This window comes from Spea bombifrons, chromosome 5 (assembly GCF_027358695.1).
Source record: "Spea bombifrons isolate aSpeBom1 chromosome 5, aSpeBom1.2.pri, whole genome shotgun sequence".
NCBI lineage: Eukaryota > Metazoa > Chordata > Amphibia > Anura > Pelobatidae > Spea > Spea bombifrons.
This window is the reverse complement of record NC_071091.1, coordinates 11,718,729-11,731,640: the sequence shown is the minus strand read 5'-3', so window position 1 is coordinate 11,731,640 and position 12,912 is coordinate 11,718,729. Positions and strand designations below refer to the sequence as shown.

Here is a 12,912-nt window from a genome sequence, read left to right as displayed (position 1 = left end):
AACGAGCAAAAAAAGATCCAGATCTATACTATTAAAAAAAAAAAAAAATTCACAAGTGTGAAAAACCCACTAGGATAACCTGCTATAAACAGAGTGCATCATGAGCATAAATACAAAACAAGACAAATTCATTTCTTAAACACCACAAGGTGCGTACCCACAACTAGTCTGGGATATCAAACATTATATTACTTTATTTTAAAGTTAAATTCAGAATATTAATAGTTTAAGGTGCAAACAGGAGGTCTCCTTATAAAACAGGAAATATTTACATTTTTCGTTCAATTCAGAAACGTTTTTTGATGGAGAAAAAAAAATATACAACTAAAATCTGAAGGGCCACATTATGTAAAAAAATGTAAAGAATCAAAGTATCTTATGGTCTCTAAAAAGTACAACGTGCAATAAAGCGGCGGGTCCTAAAGGGTGAAGCCGGACACTTTGAGATGCTGCGCGTTATTCCTGGCTTCAAAGTAAGCCGTGTCGGTTTCATCATCGGGCTGTGGTATGAATGGCATAACTTGGTTCTGTAAGGTGTCCCATTCGATGTCGTGGAAGAGCGGGTGAATTCTCAGATCTACACAGAAACAAAGACTCGAGTTACACTGTAGCACAACCTTACCGGAGTGTGGAAACAAAATGTACAGCGACCGTTTATCACGATGAGGCTTAATGCACCACCAGGCAGGGAAGGCAAAGTCAAATCTCAGATAATTTTTTAATGTATGATTTACTATTCATAAAGGCTGTGCTCAGACAAGCTAGGAGTTGGAGGTATTACTGGTATTTCCCACCACATTTATATGTGTATCTCGAAAACACTAATTAAACAATAATATTGTTGGACGTGGGTACAGAGTAAAAGCAGGAGAGAGGCTAGAAAGGTAAGGCAGGGGTAAGCGAGTTAATCCATCAACTGGTATGTTTCCCTGGAGTAATGGGTCTTTCGAAGGACTGGAGACGAGGGGTAAGTTGGATATGCCAGTGGAGGGGGTAAGAAGAAATCAGAGGACCGACCGTGTAAGTGTGTAGTTGGAGGTACGCAAGGAGATGTAAAGTAGGGGGAAGCTATAGGTGAGGATTTTAAGTCAAATCTTGACACAAACAGCCAGTCTCTGAAGAAGAACATGTTTGTAGCAAAGACCCTACCACCCTTTTGTGTCTACATGGCAAAAATACTCTAGTAAAGACCAGGGGTCTCAATATTTTATGATGAACATATTTATATTTTACATGGAAATCTCAAAGTATTTTGGAATAAAGCCAAGCAGTTCAGTAAAGCTTGGATGTACTTTTCTATACAGCTGGCTTACACAATAACGTACCTTTAAACCCAGCTCTCTTTGTGTTATCTATGGTCAGGAGAATATCTATAGCCCCTTGGGCATTTGCAGATAGGGTTTCTTCTTCTTCTGGCCAGGGGATGTCTGCAGGAGACAGACAGATTTAGCACACAAACACAGTTGTTACGCATTTGTCTCTTAATTATTCATATTGGACGTACCTCTATTTAGAATGTTCTGGAACACTTGGGCCGGTGTTTCATCGTTAAAAGGGGGAATGCCCGTTAAGAACTCGAACAAGCAAACGCCGAGCGCCCACCAGTCCACAGCGTGATCTGAACAAGATATCAAGGATCAGGGACAACCCAGTAATATTACATCGTTCTAAATAGGAAGGAGGGTATGTTAAAATAGAATGAAAAATATGTATTCGCCTCCTGCATGGTAAATACCTGGAACAATAATTATACGGTGCAAGAAGAGCTATACAACTATATTGGTGCCATCATCCACAAACGTGCGGGTGACAAGGTCCTCTTCTGCACATGACCCCATTTAATCAAACAAAAATATATACTTACTGGAGCACATTCACAGACACTAGGGAAAGGATCATGTGTACACAGCTATAAGTAGTTCAAACCTTAGTTAAAAAAGACCCCCCCCCCCCCATAAAATATCTTTGGAAGACTTATTTACCATTTGACCATTTCAGAGTAAAAACAAGGAACCACCATATGTGTTTGGTTATATGGACATTAACCACATACATAGATTATTTCACATTTCAGCGTGGCCCCCCAATTCAAGCTAAGCGCACCATCCAGCTTAAACATCCCGCGTCAGCCACCAGAACCCCGACAGATATTAGAGCAAAGGCTGCAGCTTTGCGTTGACATGCATCTCCCAACTAAAATAGACATATATAACGCTATAAAGAAAACCTCCACTAAGATGTTATTTCAAAACATTGAAAAAGGTAACTTTTTTTGTGTGCAAACACCACTATGTAGGGTAACCTTTTCTCGTGCATTTACTTAACAATTGGCTAAGAAACGCATGGATGAAAAGTTTTGTAAAACTTCGGTAAAAACTATAAAAATGCATCAAACAAAAAAATACATAAATCATGGTATCACTTAAAAGGGAAAGTTTTTTGATATGTTTAATATTCCAGTTTAAAGACTGGAAGCCACAACCCCAAGCCTTCAGTACAGTCAAAGTGAAAAGTATATATTCAACTGTTTAAAAAAAAATAAATAAAAAAAAAAAATAAAAAAAAAAGGGTCTCTCCCCACCCCCCAAAAAAACAAAACTAAATGGTACTTTTACCAAATGGTGACCCGAAATGCAAGGTAAATATCCTTGGGAGAACCAACAAAGCATGTGTTTAAAATCACCCAAACCGATACAATTCACACAACTTTACAGAATTGGAAAGCTTACAATATTCTTCTTCCTGTCTTTAAGAAGAGTTTATTTATTAACTAAATCTGAGGCTGTCAGGAGGACTTGCAAAGAACTGAAATTGTCATGAATTAAGAAGGTCCAACCACTAAATGGGCTGACCTGGATAATGTATATTTCAATAATCGAGATGGCTTTTAAAATAAAACTTCAGAGACTTGATGCACAAGGCATAGGTAACACAGGAGATTTAACATCTTCTCATTGATTTAACTATGCATTATACACAGTTCTTCTAGGGTTGGACCTTCTTAACACATGGCAAGGTTATACACCAGCGGGCCATGTATGTAGGGGGTTAAACCTAAAACCCCTCAGTAACATGACAGCGACGGTCCAGAAAGATAAGATATCTAGGTAAATCTTTTCAGTATGATGTTTATCAGATGCTATTAACTAACAGCGTTATCAGCACCTGGTGGAATATAAGTCACGCATGCTGATAAAACTGGGTAGATCTAGTGGACCAAAGTTTGACTGTATGGAAAGCAGCAGCCCAATGCCCAAGCGGTAATCATGGACTCACCACATGGCAGCAGCCCTGTATATAAAACAAAACGGTTAAAGAACTTTATTCCTTTATAAAACACATCTTAAAATGCCCATTTTTCCCCAGGAAAGATATTTATAAAAATTCATTAAAAAAAATGTTCATTAATTCCCAGACAATATTGCTTCTTATTAGATGGCTCTTGCACTTATTCTGGGTAAGGCCCAGGAAAAGAGAATTATGTTCCTAAGCAAAGATGCCATACCCGTTCTTCTAAAAAGCTCCATAAAATACACAGTGTTGCTCAAATTTCCAAGCCCCCCCGGACCACGGACAGGCCAGGGATTGTGTGTGTACTCGCCTAGAAACAAGTCCAGTCTTTTACTGGTCAACAGGGCATAAGGACGAGAATGGAATATGATGCAATACAGCATGACTCGAGGTCATATCTAAAACGGAGACATTGAGCCATTGTGAACTGCGGCAGGCACAGTCAATGTATAACGAGGACTGCTTCTATTAGTAATTAGTTTAGTGTCAGCGAGACATGAAACATGCGCCCATACAGTGTTACTGCTGGAACAAGAAGATCAACATTATTTGCACAGATGTCCCCAAAAGCAGTAATTTTAAAAGATTACTATCTTAACTAAATTAGTCTGAGCTCATGTTGTCGGTTAAGCTTTTATGGTTATATTCTGTTCAAGAATCGTGTAAAAACTACATATTCCTCGAAGACAATCACAACATTAAAACAAATTGGATTTCCTAGATTATATTCTGCTGCACAGAATTACATTTTACTACAGATTATAAAACCACTATTAATTTCCTTTTTAGGTCTGATTTTATGATCTATTTTTTACCAACAATTAAAAGCAAACAATTCATGAAGTAAATAAAAGGCTGCATAAAAATGGTCTTTCTTTGGGGGCGGGGGGGGCAAGAAACATAAGCTATATGTGCATCAGTAGCACAGAGCATCCATCCACCCGTAACTCACCGTGAAACTTGCCCAGAAGCAGCTCTGGTGCCAGGTAGTCTGGAGTCCCGAGAATTTTCTCATTTTCATGCTGCGGCGCTCCCCTTCTCACACTCTTTGGTGTTCTGTAAGGCGTCTCCGCAAGTCCCTTTGCAAGGACAAAAAAAAATAAAAAATAAAAAAAAAGGATTATGCTGAATATGGAAAGATTCCTTAAATATTCATACAGCAAGGACCCCAACAATGATACAATTCAAGGCGGACAGTATATCAGTCTAAGGCAATAAAACATTTATACGGAGAATGCCTATCTGTCTAAATGGCTTCAAATGTTATTAATTAATACACATTTTCATAAAGGATGTTGCCGTGTTTCATACACTTTGTGGATCCTTTTCTTGTGCGGTTTCCGGTCTTCCCGTGACACTGAAGTGCAACAGAAACGCATTTTGTTTTTCTGGAAAGCCTATTACTGACCGCGATCATTTTTCTGTTGAGTCACGATTCTACTGCCCTAAAAGGACCTGCGATACGATTAGCAAAGTCTACCAGCCTTCGCATTGAAAAGACACATTGATAACGAGCAGCCACGGTAATTAAATGTGTCTGTGTTTACGCTGGAAGGCAAAAGAGCATTCATTTAAACGGTTGGACAAGATGCTAGCCGGCTTTGTAGGTAGCCACAGCAGTGGCTGGGTACACACATATATATCCATATATATCCATGAGATAACATAAGTAGGGTGGGGGTGTTGTCTAGTAGCAATCTGATATACACATTTAGGGCAATAAAGCAGTTGTACCTGGGAATTTCTGTAATTCCGGTCTTTCTGAGCTGGTGTAACAGCCAATGGATAAGAACCTGTGCACGCCATAGAAAAATGGATTTTATCCATGGAACCGATACTGATTCTGGAGGGTTCCGAGAAATTCGATACATTCACGGTGCTATTGTAGCTTCGAAAAGCCACCACGGGCTTCCTTTTAGGGTTGGTCAGTGCTCTGGCTGGAGCAGGAGATGCCCACATATCACACGAAGTATTATTCAACTCCTCTCTTGCCAGTTTGTGGTGCTTGATCTTATCGGTCTTCTCAACTACAGAGCCTACACCGTTATCCTCAGGGGTGGATTCCTTACGGTCTTCATTTTGCGACTCCTCAAAGGATAGTTCTTTCATGCTTTTGTCAACATCGGAGACCTCCTTTTCCAGCTGATTTTCACTCCCAGATACATTGGAAGAAAGATCAGACTCTCCACTGAAACAAGGTCTTGGATTTTCAGCGTCTTCTGATTCAGAGTTTGGGCTATCCTTTCCTTCTAACTCACACAACAAATTTTTTGCTACAGGTTTTTCTGTATTCGACTTCTCCGGAGTCAAGGGAGGAGGAACATATCCCTTCTCTGTATTATCATCGCCGGGGTATTCTTGAACAGAGCGTCTGTTATCAGAAAGTAAGAGTGACTCGATCTCCATGGTTAAACCGGTGCTGAAATTGACCCCTACATTCGATATTTTAAAAGCACGTTGGTATTCTGAAGTACACTTCTTCTCCTTTAGAATATCTTGTCCAGGGCTCTTCTCAACCAACTCATAGCCCCTTTTAACTCCACTTTTTTCCAGGTTTTTCTCATCATTATATGCCATGGTTTCTAAAGAAGAACTGGTCAGCCAAGGGGGAGATTCTGGAGAGCTGGGTAGTTTTTCAAGTCTTTTCATGTCGTTTTTACTCATGTTCTCCTTATTGTCTTCAGCATTATTTTCATAAAGACATTTCCTGCTAAAAGCTTTTGCACTGAAAGCGAGAGGGGTATCCCCTAGAACAGGCTCATCTTGGACATTCACCTTCCTGGCACCTCTTCGATTAATGATGGGTGAAATAGCACACTCCAGTTCATTTAGTTTAATGCTCTGAACGACTGTGCCGATTTGTCCTTTGCTCCTTGATTTATCAGACAAACTATTCTTCAAGCGACTGTAGTTCAAATAAGGAGGTCCATCTGGGTCCTGACAATATAAAAACATGGGTGTTCAGAGCCGAGTCAGACGTAACACACAATGGTTAATAGCTGGAAAGAGGTCTTTGTGGAGACAACGCCTGACAAGTAGACTAACCTGAAGACCATTTTCCCATCTGGGACTGCTGCAGCAATCTGACTCTATACTCGATATACCGATGTGGGATTGACTGCTAGTGCTAGATGTGCCAAACCGGCCCCTACATTTAAGCAGGTTGGGAGTCAGACATTTTACTGGCATGCTGGGGCTGGACATGTTGACCTCTGGACCTAAAAGCAATGGAGAACCATTAGTTCTGGAAGGAACATTGTTACCGTCACAGCTTGTACCGCAAGCAGATTCTTTAATTGAAACTGCCTTGCACAAACTTCTGCCAAAATGGTGGCGCTCCTGGGGATGCCCTCTCCTCGACTCTCCAATCAGGGGGAGAGGACCTCACTAGAGGCACTGCAATTTTGGCAGAAGTACACTTTAAGGCAAGATGGTGGCGCGGGGAGAGGACGTCACCAGAAGCGTCTGCATTTTGGCGAAAGTTTGCATCATCTTACCTCCGCGGAGATGAGGATGAAGATGTCAAAGGTAGGGAAAAATGTAGAGAGCATGAGAGATAGTGTGAACGAGAATGTGAGAGTGAAAAGGGCCCACAGATTTTGAATGGAAATTCAGAGCTTTTTGCTTTGTTTTCTTCTTCATGGGAGGGCCTGGCTTTGTTTTTGTGGCTTTGTACGAATAGACAACTGTAAATTCGCAATTTGTACAAATCCAAATGCACAAGTCTATGTAAATATATATTATACATAGACTTGTACATAGATGGATAGATAGATATCTATCATACATTAACACCAAGCTTATGATCCCAGAGAATATACAGATATGATCATTTTGGAAGCAGAGTTAAAAACAGTGACTTAACATTATGGAAAATCAGGAGGAGTCTCAAGCGGGGGGAACAATATAATCTCTTCCAGCTAGGCTGGATCAATGATACTCACAATTTATAACGAGTTTGCTGCCTTTCGCCGAGCTTTCTTTTTTTCTTGCTAAAATAGGAGTTGAAAAATTTCCTTGGCTTCTGTCTACAGATGCTGGAGTCAAAGATGAAAGTGATGTCTGCATTTTACTTCGCACCGGTGTGTTCTATTAAATAAAAGCATAATATTATATTCTGATTCAAATAATTTAACTTCTGAAGCTGTATTACAAAAGGTCAGAAAAGTATTAAAAAAAAACCTTGTAGTATGGGCCATAGACCCAGAAGATGTTACCTTGAAATGAGACATTTGTGGGCAAATGTACCCCTTCCGATGGGGTTGGTTGAGAGAGCAGTCATACCTATTTCTCTATACAGTACATAAATGGGTTAACTAATAAGTGTTTTTTTAGATTAATAGTAGCACTTTATATGTACTTTTTTGTCATTTTCAGTGTACCAAATTCTTGGTAAAACTGGTTAATGCACTGGTCTAAGTGATTTTAGAATTGTTTTGCTGCCCTGATGAAGGTGCAGAAACACCATAGCCCTCCATGTCATCAGCACTCTGACGGAGGACGACCGCGAGACCGACCTGACGCATACACTCGTCGTATTTGACTATTATCGGCTGCTTTGGCACTTCTAAATCATGGATTTCGCCTGTTAAAGAGCTTTCAATACTGGCTGAAGATGTAATTAGCGTTCTCTCAGGGACCTAGAGATCCTGCTCAAGTGTTCTTACCATTTAGCTACTCGCTCTGTATTAAGGTGCGTTATTACTATTAAGGTTAGTATCGAAGAAGAAATACTTACAAATCCCAACGAGCTTATTAATGACAGCACTTGTCCAGGAGTTCGGAAATAATCTCGCTTGGGCTTTGCCATGGATGGTGTTGTTAAAATATCCATCATATTAATCTCTATATATATAAAAAAAAGTCCTATTAATCGCAGGAAAGAGGTCAATAAAATAATATTTGCTAAGTTGAAGTTTATGTGAATATGAGTTGGGGTAACAAAGGTCAGCCTGGCACTCACCTCGCTTCAGAGTAACTTTAGAGAGGCCAAAGTCTGTTAATTTTATGTGGCCCTCGTTTGAGATTAGCATGTTGTCGGGCTTCAGGTCCCTATGCAGGAAAGACATATATTAGAATAAAAAACAATATATTCTAAACTGTACCAGCCTAGGTCCAGGCACATTCTGTTAAAGTTAAATAAAACCGACACTTTAGGGGTTTACTTACTAAAAGAGAAGTTTGCAGGAGAGTTGAAGTTCCAACATACAGACGTCATTATAGATCATGATGGACCAACCCTGCTAGAAGGACTAAGCTGGCCCTGCAGAATGTATAATTCATTGAGGTGCCTTCAAAAAAATCTTAGATGTACACCTTATGTAGGGCAAGCCTAGACCTTCATTGAGCAGAAGAAGCTCAATGGAGTTGGCCTTCATAATGCTTACTGAGGTCTGTTGAATATGTGTTTAAATTTTGCGTAAGTGTTCTCCATGCTGGAGGCCAATTAATATATAAAATGTATACAGTTTGTGCCCTATAACATGTATTTTTCCATTTCAGCCAAGGAGTAACGCAAGGCATCTTTGTTCATTAGTTTTGAGCGTTTGCAGTACCCAGGTAATAGGGTAAAGTAACCGAGGATAAAGACTACTTGCCTGTGAATGATACCGTGTCTGTGCAGGTAATCGAGCGCCAACGCGACTTCTGAGATATATTTAACTGCCATTTCTTCATCAAAGTAGCCGTAGATATGGAGCAAAGATTTTACATCCCCACCGATGAGGTACTCCATGACCTGAAAGGAAATCCTTACTTATTACCACTTTTCCTTTCTCCTAACCCTACCATGTGGCTGATAACGATAATTAAACTGTATAGTCCCTTATGAGTGCAATTCAGTGGGACATACAGTACAAGCTGCATAAACACACAGGACTCAATACGCAGACCGCAATGTGCGTGTTACTGGCGTGTAAGGTGGGTCATCGCCCAGTTTGTACTCACCAGGTATATGTTGTTGGCTGACTGAAGAGAATAGTATAAATGAACGATGAAGGGGCTTTTGCTCAAAGCCAAGGCGTCCCTCTCTGCCTGGACCTGCTGCATCATGTTCTTATTAATCATGTCTGCCTTCTTGACAACCTGAATGATGAACAGGAACACACGGGTTAAAAGCGGTGCATTTATACACGAGCCATCGTCCTTACCGCGGTACTGCAGATGAATCAAGAGCATGCGTAGCGTTTATAAGTCACTGACGGGACTACCCATATCTCCTGACCTAAACACTCAGTCCTTGGTCTCATCTTAGAGTCAGGATAGCTGTATGCCTCTCCCATACATTACACGTAAGCCTCTGATCCTCTAGTTATAAATTATGATCTCTTATTGAAACCTTCACCCTCCAATGAAATGAACTTTCCTGCTGTACTTTGTTAAATCCCTTTATGTATTAAAATGTTTCTGCCGCATCCCCCCCCCTCCTTTATTTCATTCACCCACTGGAGTAGGATAACATACAGCGATAATAATGCCTACCGCACCCAGGTTAATACTCAACATACAACATCCTCATATTAGACACAATGGAACAATCACAGGGGTGGCTCATCCACTCAAACAATGGTCTGTCTCTATAGTACAATACCTCAAACGGGACGGGATTTACGAGCTAAAGCATCAGGGATTTATCATAAAAGCCCCTTTTGTAGTCGCTTTATCCCTTTGTGTCTACCATGCCGCTAAATAAACCTATCAGGGTTTTTTGTGAATCACATCGTCATACGTGAGAGAAGTCCGTATACAACATGCTAGTGAAGGATCTCTCTAAAACAGCCTGAAATATCCCAATAAGCACCATTTAATAGGAAGCATCGGGAAATAATGATCCAGGAGCAGCTCTGATTTTAAAACAAATGTATCAGAAATCGTTTTGCTACAAAGCATGTTAATCTCGATACAGAAATCTTACATAAATCAGTAACAGTGTGGTCATAGCGGTGGTAACAGCCTGCTCAGTAAATTAAGTCTAAAAACCCTATGTTAGGCAAAAAAATACTTTATTGCAGCCTTCCCTGCGGTATAAACAAGGCTAGTATTTATTACTTATGTTGCTCTGTTAGGGGTTGAACAGGTTTATTTACAGCGTAGGGCATTTTAGAGCGTAAGACCTGGGAGAAGAGACAGATCTCCCTTAGAAAGACATGTCCGGACATGATGTGGACATTAAGGAAAATCTGTGACCATGTAGGCTGTCAAATTCTGTAGGAACCAAATAAAAGTACTAGGGCTCTCTGGCCCTTTCGGCCCTTCTAGTCTGCCCATTTATTCTGATAAACCCATAATCAGTCCTCAGTCTTGTCTTAGATACAGGAAAGCTTTATGTGATCCCATGTATGTTTAAATTCCCTCTCGGTATTAACATGTATGCTGGGAGACTATTCCTCTTATCTACTGCTCTCTCAGTAAAGTAAAACGGGTAGGTGCTCATCATCCAATAAACCTTCCTTACATTACATCTAAACCTCTGACCCTATAGTCAGAGACGATGGCCTCTTATCCGAACATTTCACCTTTTTTAAATAATCTTCCCTCCTGTTCTTTGTTTAACCCCTTTATGTATTTAAATGATTCCATCACATCTCTCTTCTTTCCTCCATATATATTTACAAGGAAACAAAGGTCCAGCGGTCAATACCAAAATAACATTTATTTCTCTTTAGTGTAGTTCAACACAGCCAGTAGTTTATGAAACTCTATGAATGCCAGAGAACCATCACAAATATCAGGCTGTGTTATGTAGACATCTCCAGCAATATGCAAAGGGTTAATGGGGAATAAGGAGCCCCCAGGAGGTACCATGTGACCCAAACATGGACATCCAGGAACATGATGAGAAGATACATGGATCCACTTCTATGGGCAGATAGTGACTTCCATGTAGAGTCAAGAAGGGATCTACTATACATTATATAGCGCAATATCTAGTTATATTACAGCGCAATCACCATAGCAACAGGTGAACTATTCGTGCTGTTGCAAGTTTACTACACTGTCCCGATAGTTCTGTGCGTGTCTATAGAACGTGTCTCTTGAGACAGGTTTAATGCGCAGCAATGACCCCGTCAGCTCACCTTGACAGCAAAGAGCTTTTCATTGTTTTTCCGGCGGGCCAGATAGACTTTACCGAACGCGCCCCGGCTAATGGGCTTCACTATGGTGAAGTCTTCGATAGAAGGGGGCTGAGGGACGTTGAGCTTCTTCTCCCCGCAGCCAGACGTGTCCCCGGTCTGTGCCTTCTCCTTCACCCCCATTATGCAAGCGACTCTCCTGTCCGAAGCCCCGCGCCAGTACGGTTTAAACACAAGCCACGCCTCCAGTTAGAGTCATTGCAGGTCCTGACCAATCCTATGCTCAGGCTGGAGAGGGCAATGACGCAATGATGCGCCGGACCACGAATGGAACTCAAGGTATTCAGTAAACAAGCGAATCCGTTCAGCCAATGAGCTGCAGCTACCTCTGCTTGTCAGTAAAGGAGGCTGGGCATTTCATTTTATTGACTCCTATAGGCTGAGCCATTGGGAAGCGTCGCCATTTTTATTAAGGGAAATCTCCCTGGTTGCTCGGTTTAGCATTAGCAATCATTTGACAATGACATCATGTTTGGTTTAGGTTGCACGTGGAAAGCATACAAGGGTCGCCTTTATACTGTAAATTCTGCCGTGGAGTTTCTTAGTCTGCAGTTACCCATCTCTTATTATCGCATGTAAAATAGGTCCAATTATATTAATTACTATATATTATTACAATAATATTACAATCTAGTGGCCAACCATAGGTAGTGAATGAAAGCATTTGAAACATACTATTTGTGATCCATTTTCATCGTTGAAAGAGGAGCTTTCGGGGGATGGTATATAATATTTAATAGATATATATTATTCATTGTTTTATATAGCACCATCAAATCCTGTAGCGCTGTAGACAGGACATAAGTAGTATGTAACATAACAAATTGACTTACAGAGACAACAGGTGAGGAGGGCCCTGCTCAAACAAGCTATGTATATATAAATATATTTATATATACACACTCGCTACCATTCAAAAATCAAGGTCATTTCTAGCTGTAACACAATTACAAAAGAGTTTTCTAGCGATCAGTTAGCCTTTTAAACTTGGATTTGCAAACACAACATGCCGTTGTAACACAGGAGTGATGGGAGTGATAAAGGGCCTTTGGAACACAGGAGTGATGGGAGTGATAAAGGGTCTCGGTACGCCTATGAAGATATTCCATTAAAAATCAGCTGTTTTCAGCTACAATAGTCATTTACAACATTAACCCCGTCTGTGCTGTATCTCTGATCCATTTCTTATTTTAAAGGACAAAAACAAGGGGATTTATACGTGACCCAAAACCTTTGAACAGTACTGTAGGACTATCAGATATTCCTTTTACCTGGTCATGCAGGTCTATTCCAAGAATCTTTTGATAGTGTTGCTGCCCTGCTGGATGCATTTTTAAAGGAGCTACCCGGATGCCCTAATGCAGCAAACTGCATGTAACTAGTGTGACAGATCTCTGGGTCACACGTAAAATGTATCATGTGTATCATGTAAATGTTGAAGTGTGTCAAGTTTTGCAGGCGAGTTGCAGTTTTACTGACTTCACAATAC

General features: G+C 40.5%; 1 protein-coding gene across 1 annotated transcript; it reads right to left on the bottom strand.

Annotated features, from left to right (window-relative positions):
* Positions 1-351: 351 nt before the first annotated feature.
* Positions 352-11,573, bottom strand: MASTL (microtubule associated serine/threonine kinase like). The gene is made up of 12 exons (XM_053467335.1): positions 11,367-11,573; positions 9,238-9,375; positions 8,889-9,028; positions 8,255-8,343; positions 8,030-8,136; positions 7,236-7,380; positions 6,337-6,509; positions 5,026-6,228; positions 4,244-4,370; positions 1,505-1,618; positions 1,326-1,427; positions 352-577 (listed from the first exon to the last, which is right to left on the bottom strand). Exons 1-12 carry the CDS (start codon positions 11,544-11,546, stop codon positions 420-422), a joined length of 2,676 nt encoding a protein of 891 aa, XP_053323310.1. The 5' UTR covers positions 11,547-11,573; the 3' UTR covers positions 352-419.
* Positions 11,574-12,912: the final 1,339 nt, after the last annotated feature.

Coding starts and splice junctions, on each gene's coding strand:
- MASTL (XM_053467335.1), bottom strand. CDS start 11,546: ATGGGGGTGAAGGAGAAGGCACAGACCGGGGACACGTCTGGCTGCGGG. Junction 7,381..8,029: donor TAATAAGCTCGTTGGGATTT/GTAAGTATTTCT, acceptor TTTATTTAATAG/AACACACCGGTGCGAAGTAA. Junction 6,510..7,235: donor CAGCAAACTCGTTATAAATT/GTGAGTATCATT, acceptor CATTGCTTTTAG/GTCCAGAGGTCAACATGTCC.